Below are 26,596 nucleotides of genomic sequence, written 5' to 3' on the forward strand. Positions count from 1 at the left end.
GCCAGGGGGGAGCGGGGCGGGAAACCCGGCCGGGAAGCCCCTCGGCGTGGCGGCCGTGGCGCTGCGCTCCCGCCGCCTCGGCCCCTTCCCGCCCCAGCGGGCCTTTTTTACTCGAAACAATGGCGGCAGCGGGGGCCGCGCAGCCTCTTCTGCTGCTTCTGCACGCACAGGCACCTCCAGCCTGCGGGGTGGCACCGGGGAGCAGGCAGTCTTGAAGTACTTACCAAGGCAAAACGAGCAATAAAGGCGCTTAAATCTTTTTTTTTTTTTTTCCCCTTTTGGCTGGTGCTTTTATGCGGCCTTATTTTTGAACCAGTATAAGGTACTGCAAGGTAAACGGGCCAAGTGTGCTACATAAACCTTTAAAAAAACCCCAGAAAAATGTTAAGTCACTTAAAGGAATTCCTTGTCCCTGATCCTATTTAATTTGCAGTGCACTTCACACTCTCTCGCAGGTGCTAAAAAGACAGAAAGAGAAAAGCTCGGTCACAATTCATTCTCTGCGATTCAAAATGGAAGCTCACGGCCCTGCGGCTGACTTCATGTGGAGCTCACCGCCCTCCGTTGCCTGGCACACAGCAGGGCAGCGTGTTCTCCTGCGTTAGCTCCGCTTTTAGGGTGAGGAGGGGGTGCATTTCAGAATTATACCCTCTGGAAAAAGGGGGAGCTGTAGGCAATGGCCATCCTGCTCTTGCTGCCTTCTCACCCCACCAGCTGCCTGCAGAGCACGGGCACCCCTCTGCTACCCGCTTTTCAGCCAGCCTGGCAGGGAGCACTCGCAGCCCCTGGGGCCTTTGCTAACCCTTTCTCCATTTGTCATTCCCTTTTCCTTTCGGGCTCCGAAGTTCCACCCAGAAGGAGAATATTCTGGAGATGGGTCTGTATACCAGTACCAGCAGGGATGGATTTCCCAAAAGCCAAGGTGGGCAGGTAGGAGAACTAGCCCTTTCATCACTGCCTGTGATTCAGGCAAGATCTGTCAGTGTTTTGTTCTTTTTCACCTTAGCAGCTGAAACGTTGCAGCCAACGCAAGCTCTCTGGCCAGAGGAAAAATGACTCAAGAGAGGACACGTTCCCCACCACCTTGTCCTCTTTCAAAGCGGGGTGGATAGAGAGGTTGCTGAATGCTGACAGAGAAGAGCTGTCAAATGGACAGTCACACGGGCCCTGGTTCAGATCAGAACAATTCCGAGAACAACGTGTTTCTGTGGTCAGGGAGTGAACCACAGTGTACTTCACCACTGATAATTCTGCATTTAGGTCATATCACTCACTTCAAGCATAGGCTGCAAGAGGCTCTTTCTCAGGTATTTACCACCGTAGGCCAACTGAGAACAAAACCCCAGGCAGATCACTCAAGACTCTCACCTGGAATGGGACAAGTCCTTCTGGACTGCCCTATTTCTCTAGGGACCACTTTTTTTAATCTCAGTTCTTTAAATGTCAGAGGGTGACTTGAAAAGAACAAGTCGATCACACCCATTGTGTTTTCCTTTTCACTTTTTAAACTGCTTTTAACTTTGCACCTTAAGTGTTCATTAACACCATCCACATTTAAATTGGCTTATTTGTTACTGTTCACTTTGTTTAAACAATTGCTTTTACACTTGTGGCTGAGCGTCACATAACCGAACTTCCAGACATCAATATCATCCACCCTATAGAGCAGGCACTCCCAAATATAAAATGGGGGGAAAGCCCTTACACAGCTACACAAACGCACACGCAGCAGCTGTGACTGGTGGCCTTGTCCCCAAACAGATGTGCAGGTAATAAGCATCACACCTCGCCTCAGGGTAGGCGCACAAGGCAACCCCGATCCATGGACCAGAAGGGGCAGCAGTATTTCAGAGAACTCCATGTGCTCTTCCCAGTTATTTTCTCCTCTCACCTGTCAGCAGGACCTTCTTTGCTGCCACAGCAGCTGCTCAAATCACTGCAAGCAGCCATTGTACAGGTATTGGCCAGCACCAGGCTCTTTCATCTAACTTGAACTATCAGAAAGCAAAATAGCAGCAGAGCATCCAGCTGTTCAGAACATTGGTGGTTATTTCCTTTGTTTCATTCACATTTCCAGTAAAACACTTAAAACAACCTGGGAAGATGGCACTCCCAGAACAGCTATTGTTCACTACGAGCATTGAAATAGAGTATTTTTTGGCACCTCACTGCCCTCAAGACCGTGGTGCCGTAGGATGTGCCGTAGCACTTACTGCTAGCACGGACAAGCCAGAGCACAGAAGCAATAAGCTTTGTGGGAGCAACAAGACCTTTCTCAACAGAATCACTGGCAAGTGGTATATGAACGTAGGGGAAGAGCAGCAGGTGCAAGAACATTATTTATTCTTTAAATAGCATTGATAATGGGAAACTCACCTGCTTCAAGCCAGTAGCTGCCTCCAGGCTCATTTTTTGGAGGACCTGTGACCTGGCAGGAGTAACAGCGCTCATCTTCATTAGAAGAACTCCAAGGGCTGATCAGCCAACTCTGCTGCTGCTTGCTCTGGGGAGGCTGCTGTCAGGAGCAGGAGATTTCTGCAAAGAAGCGGTCATTCCCTCGCCTATACCAGGAGCTGGTGCAGCTGCACACACCTCAGCCCCTCGAGCAAACCCTCAGTGTTGTTGTCATCCGTGTCAAAATGTGATGAGATTTCCCAGCTGCAACTCTGAAACAGACCCAAGCAAAGACAGACCCCTCAAAGCTGACTGTGTCTTTCCTCGTGCAGCAGTTATGGGTGGTTCAGCATGACCCAAGCAGTGGCCAGAACAACCACCCTCCCAGCCTGTAGAGAGAGGAGAAAGACCATGGGGTTCATGCAGTGCTCACACCACAGGGGTACTACGATAGCCCTGGGGCCTGCCTACAAAGTTCTCCAAGCACACACAGCCACCCAGGCTGCCCCGGATCAGGGCGATTGCATGAGCCCCCAAGTTTCTTCCATCTTCGCTTTAAAAACAGTTGCCTGGAGAACAAAATGCTGGGAAGAGAAGGACCAAGAACAGGGGAGGTGGGTGGCACTGAACAGACAGGAGGTGACTGCCAGGTTCCTGTGAGCACTCGCCATCCTAGAGGCCACACACACTGTGTTTTGCTCCATGACTCTCAGAGAACACCGGCTGCCCAAACTGTGCCATTTCCCCTCTTGGGTGCTGCCTACCATAGCAGGGCCCCAGGGGCATGTCCTGCGGCACAACTGAGTGACCCTGTTCTCAGGCATCGTCTCAGGAGAGCTGCACAAGGCAAGCCAGCAGCACTGCATGGATCAGAGGGGCAGCACAGCAACAGATTATTAAAAAAAGAGAAGTACTATCCAGATTAACCTTTAATCCAAGCAACACATGCATACGCAAGGACAAGCCCTTATGAGTTTCTAGTGCCAGCCAGTCTCTGCAGCATTGGCAGGGGTAGGAAGAAACAATCTCCAGCGTAGGCTTTCCTGTAACACTGCACTGCAGTTTCTTACAACTTCACCTGACTCACTAGCTGCTGCCAGAAAATAAGTGTCTGGCTGGAGTCCTGCTCCAATGCCATCACTCAAATCCGGCCTCCCTGGCTCTGGGCAAACATGCTGACTGTGCTTTGGTAACGCAGGCATGACCTAACCATGCTACTTTGAGCCATGACTGACTCAGGAACTGCACCCCATCTCCTTCCACTTTTGCTTGACATATTTTTGTAATTGATGTCATAGCTACATTCAGATGCAGGTCTCACCCTCATGTTACATCCACTGCAGACATCTTAGCCCTATTTGCTTGCTGAGGTACCTCGATTAATGGCTAGCCTCCCCTCCACAGGGGATGGAGAGGCACACACCTTGAGGGACCAAGGTTTAGACAAACACAGACTAAATGGCCCTGTGGGATTCTCTCCATGGAGTATCCACAGTCCCAGGATTGAGGCTCCTCAGCCAATTCCTCCTGAGCGGCAGTGAATCGGAGGCCCAACTTCACTCAGGAACTGCTGGGCTCCTGGGGAGCTCATTGAAATCCCTGCAGGCCAACCCACCGGAGGCTTTGGCTTGGAGGAAAGCAGGCTTCCCCGCCGGCAACCAGTGCAGAACATGTTTGGCAACCCGGGTCTCGCCTCAGATTTTCTGTTCCCACAGAGACGCAGGATATGGGGCACACCAGCACTCCAGAAGAGCTTTCGTGGCACCGCAGCATTGCGACAGGACATCAAGAACTCCCTAACGCAGAGCAGCAGTCACCCTGCCATCGGTGTCCTCCTCTTCAAATTCTAATCCATCAAAGACCAACAGTCCCCAGGTCACCTCTGTACAGCTCTAATCCAGTGGGTTAAAAATTAATAAAAACCTAGCCTCCTCAAATCAAAGTAATGAGTAATGTCAGAAACAGCCTTTTGCAGGCTTCATTCTTCATCGATCCTTCTTTACTGATCGTTTCTCACTCATGCACACACACACGTTTTCCATTCCTTTTCCAGCCACGCTGCATGTTTATACCAACAGAAGTGACGAGTGGAAAACAATTCAGCTGTAGAATTAAAGCAAGGGGAAGTAAATGACCACATGAAAAGACCATAAGGTAAATGTCAGTTCTCATATTTAATATTTTAATAATGTTGTTTGCAACATTTACCACATAAATCATCTAAATAAATAGATGCTGTACAGTCTCTTATCCATATCAGTACAAAAATAAAACCACACTTTGTGTCAAATTATACTTGAGCCTGCCCTCCCTTTGCTATTACAATCTCCTTTTACAGCACATACTCGCTCAGAAAAGGCATTTATATTCCAATTGGTTTGTTTGGAATTGGTTTACTCCCTATTTCCCCCCACTCCCCAAATACATTCAATTAGTCTGTACAAAAGCTAGAAGCTCATTCTGTGCAAAAGGAAGCTTTCTGTGTGCAAAGACTCAGATACTCTAGCGTGCTGACAGGAACAACAGCAGCAACTGAAGAGATAACAACAAAAATCATGGGGGACTCTCCCCTCTAACTGACTCCATCCCCCATTTCCCCCCAACAGAAAGGAAGCATACCAAATTAGATGAGCTGGTATGCAAAACAGTCCTAACGATGTGCATACACCGAGGGGAAAGGTTGGTGCTGAAAACCCAGCAAGAGAATTGGGGTTCCCCCAGCTGTAGAGCTGGCTAGGTGAGGAAAGAAGATTTTCTTGTCTTAGCCCACTCAAAAGGTTTTTGAGTTTTTGAGAACAAAAGCACCATCTAAATAATTTTAGTTCTTTTGTTGCCATTCTGTTGGAGATGGGATGAGGAAAATGGCCTCTGGAAAAATCCAGGAGGTACTGAAGACAGCTCCTGGTTCACCCTCCCTTCCTCTCCCCGCCCCCTGCAGATATCTCCCTGTTCCTCAAGCAAGCTAATAAGGTGCAATTTTTCAGACAGGAAACTCTATAAAGATGTCTCCAGAGCTAGAAGAAGTGATCGTAGTTCCAGACTAGGATCACTCAAACTGAAACTCAGCTTCATTTTTCCCTTTCTTCAGACAAAGGAGGCGGGGAGGGAGGAAGGCAACCTGCACCCTGAAGCAAGCAAGGGACTTTGCAGGTCTCCTCTCCTCCCTGAGGGATCCCTCCTTTCCTTGGCACGGCCGGAACGCCCTCCTCTTCAGCCATGGGAGGGAGGCAAAGGGCTGGGTGGCAGCTCTGGAAAAATGATAAGGAGCAGCCAGCATCCTGAAACAGATACATCTTTTGCTTTTCAAATGCCACTTTTAGACAGACGATAAGGAGTACTTAGCACTCCTAGTGCTTTGCATTTCCAAAGTGCTTCAAAATATACTTCAGATTTAAAAGCAAAAAAAAGCTGCTTAACATTTTGACAGATTTGCAAAAAGCTTCTTTGTGCTGACACTACATTTTCTGGTTAAAAAAAAAATAATAATAAAAAAGGCTTTCCACCTTCTCCTTCTGCAAAATCTCCCTCCTAGTCAAAACTCTGCTACCCCAGTAATGAAATAAGTTGTGACAGAGGTTCCAAACCATCTTATGAGCTCTCCTCTTCAATGTCCGTCTGCCACTCTCAGACCAGAACCCCCAGCATCTTTGCAGAGCAGCTCACAGCAGATGGAAACAATCTCAGCAGCAAAGCCTCTACCCCATCCCAACTTGGTAGCAATCCCATCTCCCCCGGATCAGCCATTACGTGCTCCCATTGAGCTCTGCTCCTCTCTACAAGACACAGTTAACTAGGGATCATCTCCCACTGCTCCCTGCTAAGCCACTGTAATTTAAAAAACTAAGAGTGCAAGGGAAAGAGAACTGGAAGAGAAAAAGGGGTCATCACTCCAGGAAGTGCTTGTTAAAGGAAAGGATGCAAAGGGTCTGAATTCATTTTTAAGTGATCGTTTCTCCCTCCTTCCAATTGTCCTGGGGCTGTTTTGTAGGCCTTCCCATCTTGACCAACTGCTTGGGTGGAATCCAGGTGGTTCAACACCCAGAAGGTTCACACTCTCTGTGAGGATAGTGAATTCAGCAGGCAGAGGACAATATGGTCTCTTGATCATAAGCTATTGTCTCAAAACAAATTTACCATGCCCTTGGGAACAACTGTTTTATGACAAGCATGGGAAAAGTGACATGTTCCCTCTACCTGTATGTGCTAATGCTATACATTTCCACATAGAAGTTACCCTATGCAAGCTGTCAATGTATGCATCTCCTTTGCTTTCACAAATGATAAAAGACAGCTACATAAATGCAGCACTGACCACCTCCTCTCCACAGGCCCCACTCACAGCTCCGAGGGGCATCCACCCACTGATGCAAGGGACCAGCTTCACAAGTTCTCTGCACTTCTAACACGCCTTCTCTCTCAACTGCACCCCAAAGCCTGTCCTCAGCCGCCTTGCCATAGCAACTCTGAGGCAACTCCTTTCTTCACAAGCAGCTGCCCCTACTATTTTTCTAGAAAGGCCCACTGCCCTCTTCTTCCTAGGCTGCAGGTAAGCAAGGGAGAAACAGAAGATGGGTAGACACCAGTTAGATTTAGAAAATTAGGTTTTTGCACTTTGCCTGCTTCAGAAAGCACAAACCTAAAGCTTGAAAGGAGAGGAAGGGGTGGAGAGGTGGTGGTAGATTTAGCTTTGCTTAAATACGTGGATGTGGCTGACAGCCCTTGCCACTGCCTTCCGCACCTCAGCCTCTGTTGTGGCTACCACCGAGGGTCCTGCATGAGCTACCCTGCCTATTTTTTGGCCTGTGTGAGGCCTCCCTTCTCTGTTCCAGTGAAACCATCAAACAGCACTAGCTGGCGTACAGCAGGAAACAGCACTGGGGCCAAGGGCCCCCTGTGAGGTGAACAAACAATTTTATACATTCAGTCACAAAACACCAGAAGAACAATTCTGGACAGTTTAACAACACTAACAACAACAAAAAAGCCACTCATTTCTCAATAAGCTTCTTTCTGTCTGAGGCTCCAACATAAGCAAGGGTCAATTCACTAACAAATTTGGGGTTATTTTGGCAAATGGAACTGCTTTTGGGTGTTCTCACAATAATATCCTGGCCTTGCTTGAAAAAGAAAAAACAAAACAAAAACCAAAACCACCTTGGTCTGACTTCACAAGCAGAAGGGCCCCCAAGCAAATGCAAGACAATAAAGAGCATGCAGGAGCTACAAGGCTACTTAATGCCACTATTTATGTGTTAAAACTTGCTGTTCCAAAGTATCACATATATCAGTACAATAACATCTAGTTTATAACCATCCAGGAACAGAGGCAGTCCTTTCCTTTCTTTTTTTTTTTTTTTCCCCCCAAGATAGCGTTAACAATAAAGGTTTTCCAATCTCATGAAGCCCCTCAGTTCTGTCATATCGTATACAGTGAGGTCACTGTGAGAAGATATACAAAATACAATCTTCTGTCCCCAAAACATGGCTGGTAAATTCTCACATGGAAGCAGTTCTAAGAATCACTATTAGAACAGCTCTTCTTCAAGAAGTTTGTTTCTTGCGTACAGTTCAGTAATTTCCACTGGCTGAAGTTTGTTTTTCTTGTTTACAGCCACGGAGCCAAATGAGGTATGGGAGAGTTAACCCATTTCTATTCTTGGCTTGTGCTTTAAATAGAATTATTAAACTCAGCTTCAGCTGGATGCTATTCTGGCTCTTTTAATCAAACGGAATGCTTAACGAAACTCTGAGCACAGCATCTGATTTTCATGATATGTTAGCCCAAGAGGTCCTAAGTCAATTTTCAGATTTCGGGTTGAACTGGCAGATGGATGGTATGGGGGAGAAGAGAGAAGTAAACCCAGACAACCTCTCTTGCCATTACAAGTAAAACCGACATACATCTGTACACCTGCAGAAGTGGAATAAAGCTCATTTTGAAGTCCATGAGGACCAACTCTACCAAGGAAGTTTATGATATGTCACCAGACAATATGGAACAGAGCCACATTTTAAAAAGATCAAGAGAATAATCTCAAAAAGATCTTTAACATGAGCAAGAATTCATGAATGTCAAAAAAAGTCCACCCCAACACAGTAACTGCTTAGTTTCCTACCACAAACTCCTCCTCACACACACAAAACCAAACCCACGCACATGCAACTTGTTGCATCTTAACCTGATAAGGGTTAACTCCTCATTGACCTGTACACAAAGCAGTGCGGTAGCCAGGTACTTTGTTCAACACTTTGTGTAGCGAGATGATTAGTCACCAGCAGAACACATGCTAGCTTCATCCAAAAAATGATTAAGATATGAAGCTGTGGGTGGATCCTCTTTGAAAGACCAACACAGGTCTTTGAAAACTCTACTGCAAGAGGAAGAAAATATGTCTAAAGAGAAATGCCAAAACATTGAGAAGTCTCAGCTGGTGAGTGGCGAGAAAAACAGAGGATGGAAATCCAGTTTATTAGGACAAGCTCTTTTCTGCTGCAGGATTGGTATTGCTTCCAATGTTAGCCAAAGCCAGGAACTTTGGTAAACAGGAAGCTTTTTTGGTGTATTTGTACACTGAGATAAAGACAGGACGAAGGCAACAGTAGTTGCATTAGAATAAAGAAACCAGATTCTGTAGATGCCATGAAGATTTAGCAGGATGAGCTGGAGTTCAAGACTTTACAAAATAAGCTAAAATATTGTACTCCTGCAACCAAAACTACCTGGCCTGCTACAACCCTCAAGAGCAGACTCAGATATGTGGTACGTCCACTGCTCACACTCAAGAAAGATGCAGGTATTCAGATTTGGCAAATGTTGGGAAGAAAGGGTATGTGGGGGGGAGTGATCATGACAACACAGTCTGACCCCACATCCTGCAAAAGAGGGTGCAACTCTAGATACAGAAGCCTCACTCTGGACACCCACGTTCAACAAACATCCGGAGCCTGTATGCTTACCTCATCAATTTGCCCTTGCTAGCTATTGCAAGCTTCTTTCCCACTCACTCTTCCTCCCACCACATAATTCCCCCCTCAGCTTCCACTTCTCACCCTCTCAGATTTCTCCATAATAAAACTCCCTTGTCAGTTATTTGAGAGACAAAAGGCTAGTCCAGAAATTCAAGATCTTCCCAGTGGTCCCGAAACTGTTGTGACACAATGGAAGACAGGCCTGATCAAACAGCTCTCTGAGATGGAAGGGGAAATCCTAAGTCTACGCTGAGCTGCCATATCCTATCTGAGGTAAAACCTGCTTTTAATAGAAACCACAGGGGCAGTCCAAGCACTTTGCAAAAAGTAGATGCTTGGAGGACCAGATGCCCCAGAGCTCCCAAATTCTGCAGGTCAGCAGCTAAGCCCTTCAAAGGAACACACTGAGGATTTCCACAGGTGTCTTTAGCTCAGAGCTCAAAAGGCTCATAGCTTCATTTAGAATAAAGACAGCAGATACGAGATGCTTCAGGTGGGGTGAGGAAACAAAGGATTTAAGGACAGTAATAATAACAGTAGCCAATGTTACCCTGCAGCACTCTGTCCTGCAGTTCCCACCTTAGACTCCAGATTACTTTTCTTGCTTTCCATAGGAAAAGGTCTATATTTAAACATTTAAGTTATTTAAATAAAATTTGCTTTTAAAAATATGGAAGAGAACATGCATGTGCAAGAACAGACTCTATGCTAAACTACCAACTCAAAACACAGCAATTCTTCAAAAACCTCAGTGTCACAGGCAGTCCAGCACAAGGCATTTTAAGTGCAAGATCAGGCAGGGTCTATTGAAATGCAGACCACTTTCCTTGGCAAAGATTTTTAAGCCTTCCAAGGGGAAGTTCCCATCAGTAAGTAGTACAGGATCACAGATACTGTGAGGTGACTGGAGTCATGGAAAAATATTACTTGGGCAATACAATCCAAGAATTCTCATTGCTAAGATTTAAGATTTTTTTTAACCCTCCTCAAATCTAATACATGCCTTCCCCACATGTTGTTTACCTTGGATCTCTCAATGGGATCCAAGAACAGAATTTGCTGCTAATCACGGTCCACTTCTAGCTCAGTTCTGTCCAATTCCTGTGTCCTGGGCCTGTGCCAGTATCCTGGATATCTTTGCAGTGCCAGGCAATGCTTCGATTGTCCTCTTAGCCTCTCCTCCCAGGGGAGAGGAGTCAGTTTTCAACCAACTTATTAGCAGAGATTCAGGGCAGCATTTGTTATTAATACTGAATTTGGCAAAGGGTAAGAACACCCCACTTTCAATAACGCATTCCTTACACAGCCGAGCCAAGACTGGAAATCCTGTTTAGCATATACAGAACGGTATGTCTCGACTGTGCTGCATTTCTGAGCATTTAACGAGGGCAAATTGAATTTACGTCGCCAATCTAGATTTCGGAGATGCATTTCAGTCTTTCCACATGATCAACAAACAAAGGGAGAAACCTCTGCTGTCTATACGGACCCATGCTGCAAAGACTGAGTTAACCACAAACAGGCAAATACAGTTCTGATGTCCTGACAGCAGGCCACAGGGAAAACAGCACTGGAGAGAAAGTCTGAACGGGCTGGAGTTATCTACACAGGTAGGATCCATCACCTCTCACTGCTGCAGGAAGAGAGGGAGGAGAAAGGTGGGAAGAGCAATGCACAGAGAATTATCTTTAACCAAGGGATATCAGTTGCAGAGCAAGGCGGCAGGCTAGAGATCCAGCTCTCTTTCCACCTCCACACGCCCTCTCCCCACAAATGCGGCTGCCACCACTTAACAGGATAAAAGGCAAATTGTTCAGCTTGTTGCTTTCACATCTAGGAGGGGAGTCTTTGCCAGGGAAAGGGACGTCAGTTTTTCAGATGGACAAAGCAATGACAAACACACACGCCCTACACTGCCTTTTTTTGCGTATCTGAAAGAGGAAAAAGGAGGAAAAAAAAAAAAAGCGTCTCTGTAAACATTTTAAGAGGAGACATTTTGGATTTTTTTTTTTTCTTCAGGGTAAAATAACCCTTCCCCCTAGCCCCACCCTAAAAGTACTGGTTTTGGGGAGCACTGAAAATGGAGATTCAGAACTGCGCGCTCCGGTCTCGGAAGAAGCCCTCAGCCACTTGTGCTTCTCTGAAAGTGACGGTAATGGAGTTTGCGGTGATGTCTGTCACTGTCACTTCGCTGGGGGGCACAGTGGGAATCCAAGGGAGACTGCCATCCACATCTGCTGCAGAAGGAGAGGCAGACAAGAGCATGTTAGTGACAGTGAGGGAGAAGGAGGAAGGGAAGGATGGAAAAGGGGCCTCCTTTCTTACAAACGGTAGGTGAAATCAGCCTGTGCTGAGTCTGCACATACATGGCAAGAGAGAGCATGGGCAAGCCCTCCCCTCAGAGGTTCTGAGAAAATGGAGGATCACTGCAGGGTATAATGTGAAAAGGAAAGAGTAGCAAAGGTGTCCAAACACAGACCAGCATTGGAGCAGACTACATAGAGGTCAAAAGACCCTGTAACACAACCCAGCTCATCTAACCATCCACAATTCCCTGACACCTCTCACCCCATCTCAGCCCCTAATTTAGCTCTGTGTCAACAAAGCACGTTCACCCAGGTGTGAGCTCACCTGCTTGTAAATGCTCTACCCTGCTGAAAAGTCAAAAATCACACACTCTTACACATGCTCTTCAGATACTTTTGTGGGGGTCAAAGGGATCCAAAATGAAGGGTCTTCCTCATACTGCACGTGCAACACAGCCTGGGTGCAAATCTGTCAAAAATCCATCAATACTGCTTCATGGAGAGGCTGCTCTCCCTTTTTCATACCCTTCCTTTGCTCACGGATTGCTCCACACAAGAAACCCAAGCATCCCTGCACTTTCTCACTGCAAGAATAATTACTAGTCCCTCTGCCAGCCAAAACCTCATTTCCCTCCAGCCCCCAGAGACCACCACAAAAATACACAGAATGAGGAAGGAAAGCGTACCCTTTTCCTGTCAGTACACCTGTACTATATACCTTGTTGTCCCAACCTTGGCAAGAAACAAGGGCCCCTTAAAAGTGTATTTTCTGGCATCCGTCTCAAATACTTGGGGTGCCTACTTTCATCTCAGAAAGAGTCCAATCCCCCCTAGCAATAATTGGAATTCCATGCAGGACATGCATCAAGGGGAGAACGAAAACAGTTTTGCATTTCTGTAGTGCCGTTCACTCTTCCAATCCCAAAGTGCTTTAGAGCCCAGTGCTTCTAGGGGAGAATAGCTCCACACACTTGCCCATTGCCAAATGCAACATCAGGTTCCTCTGTGCTAGCCCCGTTCCTGCCTCCCTGGATTTTGGGTGCTGTTTGAATCCCTCTCAGAAACTAAGGGATAGCTTTGATTCCCAGAACCCAGCCCTCTCCCCAAAATCCTGCCTAATCCTGCCTGGCTAACAGCTACTCCTAGCAAGGAGTAACAGGATTCCCTTAGCTACTACAAGCCACGCAAACCCCAGTTTTTCACTCCTCAGGAAAGCTACGCCTTCAGAAGCTTTAATAATGCAGGGATAGAGTTTCCCTGGTAACTCAGAGAAGCAAGCACATCCCACAGACCTCCTGCACAAGATGCTGGTATCCCTCCCCAGAATGCCAAATGTGCTTGGACATCTCCCGTGCCTACACCCATACTGCGTACCCAGTGGGATCAGGCAGGAGTTACCATCCTCAGCTCATCTCTCTCATCCCCCTCTCATATAGCTCCATAAGCAAGTAACTTTAGAGGATGAGTGGTGTGGAGAGGAAAGGGAAGGAGGGGGCAGAAGAATGCACTCTGAATTCATAGCAGCATTCCTGTACGCTCCTCAGAGCAGCACTATGAGGAGTGCTGGAGTCTGAGCTTGTCCACTGCCAACCAAGCTCCTTTTAGCAGAGCAGCAGGCTGAACATGTACAGATATGTGGACAGAGGCAGAGTTCATCACTATCACACCTGCACGTCACCTCTGCTGGGAGGAAACTGTGAGAGTAGAGTAACTTGCAGTATCTTCTACAAGTTTGCTACGAGAGGCATCACTGATATAAAACGACAGAAAGGCAACAGCACCAAAAAAAAAAAGACTGATCTATGCTATTCATCCAAACAAGAAAGGAACTTGCAGACAAGAGGGCCACGTGAGCCAGCGAGAGCTGCTCTCAGGGCCCGACCTAAACCACAATCCCAGGATGAGGCAAGCAAGGAGGAAGCATGCAGAGCATCCTTCACATGTCCCAGAACTTCAAAGCCAATGGGTCTCTGGCCTTACCTTCTTTGCTGGTGTTCTGCATGGCCTCCCAGTCCTCAGAGCCCTGGCTGCCCTCTAAACCCACTGCATCATTCAGGAAGAAGTCATGCCTGCAGTTTCGGCTCTCCAGGCTCGCCATGCGGGGGAACTTCTTCCTTGACAGTCGCAGATACTTCTGGTTTTTGCGTTGCTTCCGGAGAGAGAATGGCAGGACCGATCCTCCAGTCTTCTCTGAGAACTCTGCCTGTCCTGGCTTGGCCCCTGGCAAGCTATTGTCTCCTCCTCCAAACCTCCGCGCAAGCGAGAAACAAAGCTTGTCCTTTCCCTTGTGGGCACTCCTCAAGTCCATTCCATACAGCCGCTGACGAGACATGAACACAGTAAGGGTCAGAGTGTAAATCTGATAATACTGTCAGGGGTCCCATTTGGGAGCCAGGAAACTATTCTTTGTTTGGTCCCCGAACATCTAGATCAGCTAGGATAAGTTGTGCTGTTTCTACACTGTTTCTCTCAGCTCTTGTACTGTCATCTAAGCTCTTCCTAATATGTGCTTCCTAGGATCGGCTGCTTAGCTTGGCAATTCAAAGTGTGCTGGAACTCTGCATCCAACCAGTGGCTGCTTTTAACGTGATGGAAAGTCCAAGCCCAACATGAAACTAAAAGAGCACACAAACCAGGTAACCTGCAACCACCCAAGCCCAGAGTTTATAAAATGCTAGTTCAGAAAGACAGACCTGTTGTTTTTTGGTTTGTCTTTTTAAAGACAAGTTATCTGGCTCTTCAGCTAATAGGTTAAAACTATCTGCCTACCCACTGATTTCATGTTGTTGTGTTAGCTTGTTACCTCTAATTTTGTCCCTGAACAGCTAATCGACAGTTTCTACCTCCCTGTGAGCAGAGGAGCAGCACAGCAGCTAACAAATTAGAAACACATAGAAGAGCAAGAGGCTACCTGCAGTAGGAGACGCTTTGGTTTGGGGCCTCTTTTCCTGTACCCCGATGCACGGTCTCTCTCTTCCCTGTAAAAGGGGAACACAAATCAAACTGAGTACTAAACACCACAGCAGAAAACCTACTCAGGACTTTCTACCTTTTTCAGTACAGCTCCCTCATTTCCTTCATTAAAACCCAATGGTGACCAGTGTGGGCTTGGAAAACATCCCAGAATTGCTTCTTGTAGGAGTGAAAGCCTTGCAATAAGGGAATTTCTCTGACTCAGCTGAACAAGGATGGGTTAGAGAAACTTATCACCTCAGATCACTCCAGTCCAGCGCTGGACCTGATTAGAACCTGAGACTGATTGCTCTGTGCCTCAGTGCTGCTTGTTCTTTGCCTCATTTCCTGAACAGTACCAATTAAAGCTGCTTTAACCCTGACTTGTCCACCTCAGCCAACACCAGGGTACAGAGATCAAGCAGGATTCATTGCTATACATCTCATCGTTGATCGAAGTAGGTACAACAGGGGCACGATATGCACACTATGAAATAAAGACACTATTTCCTTTTCCTGTGTCCAGGGAGAGAAAGAACATGCGCCCTTACTTTTCTTCATAAGCCACTACCAGGCGAGGGTCCAAGATATGATCCTCTGGCTCCCATGTGCTGTATCTAAAGAAAAACATAAGAAATATAAAGTAAACAATACTTTAATGAAACATTCTCTCTGCAGGCCTGCTACCAGTGTGCTGCGGCCCTGGATACTGTCTTCACAAGGGTTGGTGGGGCCTGTCACAACATTGCGAGAGCTCTGAGGAATCCCAGCCATTCCCCCTGCAACTTCCCGCAGACGCCACCTCCCCTTCCCAAAACAGGCAGGGCCAAGCATCAAGCAGCTCTTTGTAGGAAACAGGGAAGACTCCTCCTCAGGGCCCCTTCCATGCTGTTTGCAAAGCCTGCACAGACACTCGCGAACTGACTTTAAGTCAACGCCTAAACAGGTCTCATCTGCAGCACTCCCTCAGATCCAGTGAACCCCATGGAACAATTATACTCAATCTGATACAGCTCTCTGAAAAATAGGTCTCTTTTAATTTAGAGCACTCAAAGAGTAAGTACGCTCTCTCACCTGCATTATTAATTACCTCTAATCACTGGAGCTGAAAGTATTCATTTAAGAAGAGTTTGATTTTTCTCCACTGACGACATTCAACTAAACATGTTTAGACCTGGGCCCTGAGGCAAGTTGATGGCCACTTTCCAACTATTCGTCCCCTTGTTCAACTCCCCCTGCAGGTTATTTCTGCCTAGCAGAGGTCATCAGTATTTCTGCACCAGCGCAGGAGGAACACATCTGCGTCGTGGTGAGGGCTACCAAAACTACTCAAAAGAAGCTTGATGCTCTGAAAGTAGCCTGTGAACAGTGGCACTCTGCCTCATTTCCCTTCATTGCCAGACAGCTGTGACAAGAGTCAGATACTCAGGAAAGGACTGAACCCACCCAGCAGGCAATACTAAAACCGATTCCCAAAGGGCACAGCTGCACTTAATATCAGGGAGAAGCAGCCAAAAACTCCTGTTGCGGAAGCTGAAAGGATCACAAGGTGGTCCTCATGGCATGTTTGCTTCTAAGGGGTTGTTTGCCCAGAAAAGGTGAGTGGCATGTCTCTATCATTCAAACTCAAAGGAAAAAAAGCAAATCTGAAACCACAAATTCCTCAGAATGTTAATTTTTCTGGAATGTGAAGTCCAGGGCCTAGAGGCAGACCGCCTCACAGCTGCTGGGAAAGAGGGCCAGAGAGGAGCCACATGCAGGTGGGCAAGGGTACATTTGAATCAGTGACTTTAAAAAAGGGGAAAGCATTTTAGGATGTTTACATTTCTGAATGAAGCACAGGCTGCAGATGAGGGCACATGATACATGCATGTATGTACACAGGGGAGGTGGTTTGGAAATGCTTTTTGTTTTCATCTCTCTATTAGATAGAAGAAAATTACTGAAATAGAAGAGCATTCCTGGAGAATGGGTCTAGAAATGAAGTACTATTCTTTTACAAAAGGGAGAAACAAAAATATGAAATTCAGATATCTCAAGGTACACTGTACATCAGAGAGTTAAGAACAGACATCTTCATAACCAGCTGATCCCTCTCTCCCTCCTTTGCTCAAGCCTCCTGCAGCAACCTGACTGTGAGCTGCCAAAGCCAAGAGGCTCTTTGAACAGAGGAAGGTTTCCTCCCAGCTGCAGGGATTCTGGCAGTCATTCTGTAAGTTTAAGAAAAATAATAACACAAGGGAGAAAAAAAAGACATTGGCTTTCTTTTCATGGGCAGGAGAAGAAAAGGGATTTACTTTTTTTAAAAACTGGTGGGTGTTGCCCTTTTCTCTGCAGCTCAGTTTCTGGCTTCACTGCAGTGGCAAAACACTGCGTATAAAAAAACATGGTTCAGTTTGCCACGCGCGCGCACACACGCAAAGCTATATATACGGGTACACACAGCCCAGGCTGCAGCAGAACTGCAGAGAGCAGGCACTCTGGAAAACATAGATCATATGATCTTCCTTCCCCCTCCTTCTACTCCTCCTCTTCCCCCTCCCCTCTTAACTCCAATACAAGCTGTAAACAAGCTTGTAGCTAGAATCAGATTGTAACTCCTCCATTCCCTGACTGCAGCAGAATCCAGAAATCTGAGGTGCAGGGCATAACAATAATTTTTTTATTAAAAAAGGAAAAAAAAAAAAGAGTGAAATACCAATTATTTGGGAAAGCAGCAAACTACTGACCTATCCTTATTCACTTTCATGAAGCCTCCAATGGGAAGGGTGAGGTAACTGGCATAGAGATTACAAAGAGCAACGTGACAAGGTTGGGGAGGGGAATTAAGAGAAACAGGACCTGGGATGAGGAAACAGAATATACTGGAAGACAAAGATGCAAACAGCTTGTGGTGCTGCATGCCATCACAGGCATGTGTATGTTTAGAAACAAGGAAGAGAGACTGCTAGCAGGATGAAAGTGACTTCAGTGCCTGCAGCATCTTGGTCTTAAGCAACCCAAACCACTGAATGAACAGTTAAAATGGAGAGGGGGAAAAAAAATAAATCAGTGCTCTTCAGATTTGTAGTTTGGGGGAAGAGGGAAGGTATTTGGACATGTCACAGTATCAAAAGAAGGGAACCCTGACATCCCGTTGCTCCCTGGGCAGAAGGCTGTGTTTTTCACTTCCAAAAGAGAGTTTCTGGCTCCTCCAGAGTTCCAAGGTGCACGGCAAGCAGAGGCAGCCGTAAAAATAGGGGCTGCTCTGTCCAAGGAAACATTGCGCCATGCTTCAGCCCACCTTCTTGGCAAGTGACTTTACAAGAGAAGGACCTCAATGTGTTTGCTCAAAGGAGAAGGGGATAAACATCAGTATTCTGGCCAAAAGGGGGATGATGCCTTACAGACTATGAATACATTTCCCAACATCTACCAGCGATTAAATTAGGCTTGGCTACTTAGAAGGCTGAAGGAGTTCAAGAACCAACCCACACTATATGGCAACTGGTGCTCAACAAGTGCACAAGATGACACTATGACAGCAGAATTTATAGTCAAGAACAAAGTCACCCTTTCCCACCATCACCACCAGCAAGGGGAAGCTGCTTATATTCACACACACCCTACAAACACAAGGATTAAGCATAACAATTAGGCATGCAGGAACACATTTCAGCTTCTTGGACACCAGGTACAATCTGGCAGGACCACCCTAGTGGGCCTTGCTTTGCAGCTGCAAGTATGAACCCATAAAAGTAGCCTCCTTTGCTTAGCAACACATGGTGCAATTGCATGTGTAATGTCATTGTACCCACACACATTGTGTATGTACATACATGCAGTTCCAAACAGAAAAGCAAAGACAGGGCCCCATATGGGTTGGCCAGGAGGCTGTTCTACTAGACTGCTAGCTAGCAGTAATATTCTCCAGTTATCTAATCCTTTTAATCTCAAAGCATTTTACAGATTGTTTAGGCATAGAGCAATCACTCTTCTTCAGAGGCAGCTGCATTTTAACAAGAGAAGTATCTGTAAACAGTACACAGCAATGCTGCGGGTTTTTTTTCCTTTTTTCAACATAGCAACCAAAGCGAAAGCAGAAAAAGCCCTCAAAATAACAAACAGTTTCAGACAAGGAAATGAAGGCATGGCTGTAATTTCCAAGGGACAAAGATTACCTGCATTTGGCTACAATCAATAAAACTGAAACACTGTCCCTCTCCATTTGCGAATTGTAGGGGGGAAGCAGTAGGACAAGACGACATGACCATCAACTTGTTTTCTATTTCAAAAGACTGTCTATCACTCTAAAACAAAGTGGGGTCCTCTTGATGCCAACTCAGAAAAGCAGGAGCCCTTCCAAGTTCAGAAGAGTCAGGGCTCCTTGTTGAACTCATAATGAAACTACAAACATATGTACCTAGAAAGCATCTCAGTGGAATACTTCAGTGGTGGCAAAAACCAGTCAGAATAGACTGGCACACAGTTTGTATTGCTCAGCTGCCAGTCCGGAAATAGGTTTGGTTTTGGTTTGTGGCTTTGTTTTTGTTTATTGTTGCTGGAATGAGGCACAAGAGATTACCCATTAAAATTAGATGCTCAGTTGCAGAGCAAACAGTGTAAGCTACTACCAAATATTTAAAGAAAAAAAAGTAAAACACAACTTACTTTGGAGGCCATCCTTTCCACTTCACCAGGTATTCTACTTTGCCCTAAAGGTGGAAAAAGAAAGAAGACAACAGGTGAACTCTGCAACCAAATGTGGGCTACAATAATATGCAACCAATCAACAGGACTAAACTCTGCAACCGAAAAGCCTATTTCCCATTACTTTATTTTCAAAACAAACCCACTTCCTCCTTCAACTACACTTGCTATACCTTTTTCCCCAGAAAACGGGCACACAGGGGTATTTAAGCACGCTTGAACTACCGTCAGCTTGGGATCACGCCTTTGCAGAAGCCTAGCAGGCAGAACCCCAAAAGCCAACCGGAGAGCAAGACTGCAACCATTCCTGCATTTACAGGCAATCCTACAAGGAGTCAGCAGGCATAAACATGAAAGGGAGATGTATGCCAGGAGCAAGTGTCAGGGAATTTTTTTTAAGCAGAGAGAAGAAATACAATATTTCAGAACCTATGAAGCATCTCTTTGGCATGTTCCCTTCCAGTTGCTACACGCTTTACTCAAATACTGTTTTATCCATCATAGTCACTCAACCTTTCTACCTAAGCAAATAGGAGCTCACAGCTGAAGTTCAAAGTTATCCATTTATTTGTTCACTCTAAGTACAAGATTTAAAAAGAAAAATAAAAAAGCAAACATAAGCATAGTGATTGGAAACCACGCTCAAAGGCTCCATGAGCAGTGTGCACAACTGTTAAAATCTTTAATAAGCGCTTCCCAAAGCATGGCGGAGGCCTTCACCTGTGCAGGATGATCACACCTCAAAGTGCCGCTATTGCAGCTGCAGACACATTTACAGGACAGCATAGCAAGCAAAGCACTCAGATACTTGCGCCAGAGAACTGGTTTTCTTTTCCTCATGGGGGGCTCACCAGCTTCCCAATGTTTGAAAACACTGCCCCTATAAGGAACTTTCCACCAGAGGATCTCTACACTCTGCTTGTTTACAGGCTAATCCTCATAACACCCTGTGGGGATGGAGAGCACTTTTCACCGCCGGGGAAACTGAGTCACGGGGCTGGCAGCCAAATCTTCCAAACCCTCTCTGGATTCGGGCTGTCCGGTTTGTTGTCAAGCAGCACTGACTCTGCAGAAACTGAAACCCCTCAGCAGTGACACCCTCTCCCTCTCCCTGTTCGGGCTGCCCCAGAACCTCCCCCGCGGAGACCCTCGAAGTACCCACCCACCCAGCTCACGAGCAACTCCCGCCAACACGCGTGTCCCCCCGCCGCGCGGGGGAAAAAGGCAGGAGGACCGCGCGCGCGCCCACCACGCCCCCTTCCCGCCGCGCTCGTGCGAGGCAGGAGGGGGGGCGGGGGGGCCAGGAGGGGGTGTCCCGGTGAGCGCCCCCTCCCCGGGGGGGCCCGGCCCGGCCCGCCGCAGCCCACCTTCCGCACGCGCTTCTTGCGGATGCTTTCCACCGCGAACACCTGCTCCCCGATGGCCGACAGCTCCATGCAGCGGGCGGGACAGCGGCGCCGGCCACCGGCGGCCCCGCGGCCGGGGGAGCTGGCTGTGGCAAGGCGGTGTGCGGCGGCGGGGGCTGCCTCCCGCGGCGGCGGCCGTTACCCGCTGGCGGCCGTTACCCGTCGCTCCCCCACGCACGCCCCCTCGCGCGCGGCCGCGCCCCCTCCCCTCCCCCCGCCCCGCTTTAGAACCTGCGCAACGTTTTCCCCGGCGCGCGCGCGAAGCGGGGCGGGGCGGAGCGGAGCGCGGGGCGGGCGGGAACCGCCGGAGGGGCCGCCGCCCCCCGCCTCACGCCCGCTCCTCGCCGGAGCTCTTCGGCACCTTGAAACGGTAGGTGGCCGAGGCTCCCGTGGGCAAGGCAAGAGAAAATATAACGGCAACGTGGTGAGCAGGCCTTCAGCACCCAAGTGTCCAGGCTCCTCTGCGCCTGGTATGCAGAAACGTGCTTCTGCTTCCCAACCACTACGTTAACTGACAGATTACTTTTTAAAGCCTCCTAGGATATCTTTTCATCAGAGCAAGGACTTATTTCCAGATGTGTAGCTACCTTTCCTCCCGCGAGCATGCTCAGTTGCTCCTCCACTGTGACTGCTCGTACTGGATTTGTATGCGAAGTCTGAGCTGGGATAAACCTTACTGTGCAAATGGCAAATATTATATGAACAGGAGTCTACAATGAGAGCGTGTTAATATTAGTAATTTAATTCAAAAGTGTTGATTTTCACACAAAATGCTTAGTCCCTACCTGTGGATGCAGCACCTGGCAGGATGCTTTATTCTTACTGCAGCCGTTTAAGAACTCAAAGTTCACTGTCGGGAATTGTGACCGTTGGGCTAACCATTAAGCAGAGCTAGCAGTTTGTAGCACAGTTTTGGTTCTATAGCAGCATAGCCATTGAATATTCAAGTTTATTGTATTGCAAAATAATAACAAACCTTTGATCTTTTTAATCCTTCCTTTCTCATATTATGCTTCTATGTTTGAGAGGGAATAGAGAAAAATGTTGGAGATGAAATTTACTTTGTTTCTCAAAATTAAGACCTTCAGAAGAAGCAGAGACAAAAGATCAGAACATTTCTCTGAATTGCAATGACCTGTTTGTAAGCCCTTTCCTTGCACTTGAATCCGATTACTGCGCTGCCAAACTGAAAAATGGAAGAAATTGTGCTCCAATGACCACCTTAGGATAAAATAAAAGAAATAAATAAATCCCACAGTCACAACAAACTTGCAGATGAATTCATTATTGATAAACTGTTGCACTTTTTAGCATAGGATATTTACAACTTGTTATTTAACATGTCTTTTTAAGGTCGAGGATTTTTTTTTCCAAATGAAAGAAACTTTGTTAATGAATGCTAGAGGAATTTTCAAAAAGAATCAACCTGCCTTTTGATCTCAAGCTATAATACTCTTCTTATAAACAGAGGTCTGCAGCAAGAACCCACATGCTCTATATCATCAGTGGAATTTCTGCCTGCTTATTCCCCTCTTTCTTTCTGCTCTTCCACAACCCCAGGTTCCAGTACAGGTTGGGGAATGACCTATTAGAGAGCAATGTAGGGGAAAGGGACCTGGGGGTCCTGGTGGACAGCAGGATGACCATGAGCCAGCACTGTGCCCTTGTGGCCAAGAAGGCCAATGGCATCCTGGGGTGTATTAGAAGGGGGGTGGTTAGTAGGTCGAGAAAGGTTCTCCTTCCTCTCTACTCTGCCCTGGTGAGACCTCATCTGGAATATTGTGTCCAGTTCTGGGCCCCTCAGTTCCAGAAGGACAGGGAACTGCTGGAGAGAGTCCAGCGCAGGGCCACAAAGATGATTAAGGGAGTGGAGCATCTCCCTTATGAGGAAAGGCTGAGGGAGCTGGGGCTCTTTAGCTTGGAGAAGAGGAGACTGAGGGGTGACCTCATTAATGTTTATAAATATATAAAGGGTGGGTGTCACGAGGATGGAGCCAGGCTCTTCTCGGTGACAACCAATGATAGGACAAGGGGCAATGGGTGCAAACTGGAACACAGGAGGTTCCACTTAAATAAGAGAAGAAACTTCTTCACAGTGAGGGTGACAGAGCACTGGAACAGGCTGCCCAGGGAGGTTGTGGAGTCTCCTTCTCTGGAGACATTCAAAACCCGCCTGGACACCTTCCTGTGTAACCTCATCTGGGTGTTCCTGCTCCGGCGGGGGGATTGGACTAGATGATCTTTTGAGGTCCCTTCCAATCCCTAACATTCCATGATTCTGTGCGATTCTGTGATTTTCTCATGCCAGCAGCTGACCCAAATGAAGTTTAAGCAATATTTGCATCAGTTGTGCCACAGCTTTCAAAAAATGATACTCCTTTGCCTGGGAGGATGAGTGATGAAATCTGTCCCGTGAGATGACATCAGCATGTGGTAAAGTTCTGGGCAAATTCCATGACAAACCAAAAATATGTATTCCTTGTTTGCTGGGGGATTTTTTTGCGTGCAAGTCCTCCCTCCTGCATGGGGGGTTTGTTCTCCTGTGCGGCCGTACTGGCTGCAGGGAAACCCGTGTGAGCCAGAACCGCTGGAAGAACGATGCTGCCCTGGTTCTGCAAGCGCCCTCAGCGCCACTACCTGCTGCTTGTGGCTCATTTCACTTTTCAGAAAACGCTACAAAGTGTCTCACTTCATCTGGTCAGTTTTTTGCAGGGGTTGTTTGTTGCTTGGGGTTCTTTTTTCCAACACTCTGGACAAAAATGTTACTTTTTAAAGCTGTTACATGGCAGTTACTTTTCATTCTGCTAATGGTAAGAATGTAATTTGAGTAGGGTTCTTTTTGCATTGACAACCAAAACATGAACCCTGAATGTGAAGAGCAAGAGCTTCTCCCTTCCTCCCTCCCCATCCCAAGTTCCGAATTACCATTAAGTGAATGTTACTAAGCCATTTATAGAGACTAGAAATAATTAAGACAAACAATTTAAGCAATCAAGTTTTTCAGATCTTACAGCCTGTTTTAGCAGTACTTCAAAAGCCATTCTGTGATAACAGACCTTTTCTAAAGTATATCAAGAACTAGATTACAGAAATCTTTATTGGAGTTGTTCTTGTTACGACTAATTGTACGGTCGCACCAATATGTAGCAGTGGACTCAATGTGCAGAAAACCAAAGCAAATATTGAACCTTCCTTAGTACAAATTCAGAGACCCAGACCCAGGAGCCTTTAATCAAAATTCCAATTAACTTCAAAGAGTTTTTGCTTGAGTAAAAATTGCAAGCAAAATCTAGTACAGAAAAATTATCATTTTAATTGCTACTAGCCTGATTAAGCGATCCAGCTTCCAGTTGATACAAGCACTAAAAAGTTATTAATGGTCATTTATATTCTACAAAGCCTAATCCTGCCAAACTTTCTCTTTTTTTCTTTTTCTTTTTTTTTTCCAGAAGACTGCAGCAGAGATCAGCATAGCTTCAAAACAACCCAGCACATCCCTGAAGAAATGCTGCTTGACGAAGCTTCAAGAAACCACCTTGCAGCAGAAGCAAGCCTTGACAGCTGATGAGCACGGTGCTGCCACGACTCCGCAATGTCACAAGAGCTGGCAGCCATGAAGAGCCGTACTGCCGATGTCATTTGCCATCTATCAGTAAATCGGTGAGAGAACTGGCCTCTCCCTGTCTCTCTCTGCGGTGCTGTATGTTTAATTATCAGTAGATGGCACTCATCATGCTGCTCTGCAAGTGCAGGTCCATTTTATACGCAGATCACGGTTTCGGTATGCAGCCTCGTAACACATCACAGAAATAAAGGACAGTGAAAGGGCACTGGAAAGCAGCCCCCCTGGACGCCTGAGCTGGCTCAGCAAGTGGAGTGGGGTGAGGCACAGGCAGGATACACGGGCTAGCAGTGCAGTTAAACCCACTGGCATCAGAAAAACTACCCTGTTGGTATGTCCACATCAGTTAGTACTTTTAATGGAAATATAGCTGCCCTCTGCCAACTGGCAGGTTCTTGGTTTACCCAGAGCCCTTGCAACAGCAGCCAGCAAACAAAGTGTTTAAGGCCGCACTTTTGCTGTGTTTTTGTCACCTGGCTCTGATCTGCTCCCAGCACAGGGATTTCCCAACAGTGGATGGATGGCCAGTGAGCCGCGATCCCCACGCAAAGTAGTTCTGTGCCTCCGGGAGTTACACAACATGCACGAGGAAAACAAACATGGAAGTCCTTTTGCCTTGGCCAAGGGAACTAGTCCCAGGGGGTAGAAGAAAGATCACCTGGTCCAAGCTTAGGTCCCTCTGACAGCTCTAGTTGGGGTCTGCCATGAAGAAAAATACCTTCTATGGTCATTTCACTTCCCTCTGTAGCCCCTTTTTGCACATCATGGGGTTTCTCCTCTCTTTACAAGACATATGTGAGAGTTGTCTAACTCAGCCTTTCATCTTCTTTAGATCAGAGCACCCAGCATTTCTCTTTCATTGTGGCCATGCCTTGGGCACAGATCTGAGACACCTGGAGTACCACCTCAAGGGAATGGTAAGTACTGAATCCCAGATTGTGATCCTCTAAACACCGCACAGCTGGCACTTCTCCCTTAGTGTCACCTCAACTTGGTGGGCATCTCAGCTTTCCTCTGCACCATGGCTTACAGCCAGGTGTGACTGGGAACCAACAGGTAGGTGTTTCTTCCCAGTTTTCCCGGAACAAGATCAGTGCAGAAAGTTGCAGCTACCGTTTTTCTTTGAAAACGCTGCTGGAAGAGGACTTGTTTTCTTATCTGTTAAACAATAGCTCAATAGTTATAGCACACACCAGCAGTACTGGCAATCAAGGTCCAGTCCCTCCTCTGTCTTTAGGGTTGTGAAATCCCATCTTCTGGGAGACTGCCCGAACACCACATTATTATCTATCTCAGGAGCAAGAGGAGCACAAATTCAGCCACTGAAGATGTCTCACTCAGTGCAAAACAAATTCAGAGTTCACTGGACTAAGGAATGGGTGTGACACATCTCATCTTCATGGTAATTTTCCTCAGCAAGAGGAGATTTTTGTCCCAATCCTGATCCTTGCCTATGTGTACATGTTATCCAGTGCCTGACTCATGAAATACCTGAACAGGTCCTAGTGAAGGTGCTGAAACACCAATCTCTGCTTCCCAAGATAAACACTTAGCTAGAGAATGGTTTTCCTTTTCTCTGGGCTGCCTTGACTGCTGGGTACTTCTGTGTCACAGCAAGAGTGAAGTACGCTGATTTGGTACACAAAGTACACAATTCAGATAAATTCCTCTATGGGAAGCTGTAGTAGAATGTTCAAGTGCTCTGAAGCCTAGACTTGAAGTGTGGGTGGGTAAGGGAAAATAAGTACTTTTGTGTGGTGTAGGGTTTTGTTTGTTTGTTGTTTTTTCTTTTGTTGTTGTTGTTGCTGTTGTTGTGTTTGTTTGTTTGTTTGTTTCTAGATATATTTGTGGTTTCAATGAAATTGAGATTTGTTGTTTCAATTAATTTGAGTTTTGTTGTTTTAGTGAAAGCCTGCCTATCTGTGGACATATGATATGTCTTTGAATAGCCTTAGCTCCCACATTCTCTGTAGAAACTTCTTCAGCTGTTCAGTTGCTTAAAATTTCCAGACTCCCACCCTCATGTACGAGCCTCTCACGGCATCTCCTGACTGTAGAGCATCCAGCCCTAAAAACGTTTCTTTTCACAGAGGACTATTTGCACGTGTGATGGTGCACATCCCCTGTTCTTCCACCGTAAAGGGGCCAGAGTTGCATTGGTCACTTTCTTCATACCCGAAACACCCTGAAAATTTTTAAATACTTAAAAACCAGCTAGGGGGCCAGAGAGTCTTTCAAATTTAGCTGAGGGGTTCAGC

At 46.7% G+C, this 26,596-nt stretch overlaps 1 protein-coding gene across 3 annotated transcripts; it reads right to left on the reverse strand.

The window, feature by feature from the left end:
• Nucleotides 1-2,488: 2,488 nt before the first annotated feature.
• CBX7 (chromobox 7) lies at nucleotides 2,489-20,857 on the reverse strand. Of its 3 annotated transcripts, none has more exons than XM_065645647.1 (6): nucleotides 20,678-20,857; nucleotides 19,272-19,315; nucleotides 15,173-15,238; nucleotides 14,581-14,647; nucleotides 13,650-13,989; nucleotides 2,489-2,535 (listed from the first exon to the last, which is right to left on the reverse strand). In XM_065645647.1, exons 1-6 carry the CDS (start codon nucleotides 20,744-20,746, stop codon nucleotides 2,519-2,521), a joined length of 603 nt encoding a protein of 200 aa, XP_065501719.1. In that variant the 5' UTR covers nucleotides 20,747-20,857; the 3' UTR covers nucleotides 2,489-2,518. The 3 variants fall into 3 exon arrangements, with proteins under 3 accessions (XP_065501719.1, XP_065501711.1, XP_065501702.1); XM_065645639.1 differs by lacking the exon at nucleotides 2,489-2,535 and adding an exon at nucleotides 4,564-11,597; XM_065645630.1 differs by lacking the exon at nucleotides 2,489-2,535 and adding an exon at nucleotides 4,564-11,600.
• Nucleotides 20,858-26,596: the final 5,739 nt, after the last annotated feature.

The sequence above is a fragment of the Caloenas nicobarica genome, chromosome 1 (assembly GCF_036013445.1).
Source record: "Caloenas nicobarica isolate bCalNic1 chromosome 1, bCalNic1.hap1, whole genome shotgun sequence".
NCBI lineage: Eukaryota > Metazoa > Chordata > Aves > Columbiformes > Columbidae > Caloenas > Caloenas nicobarica.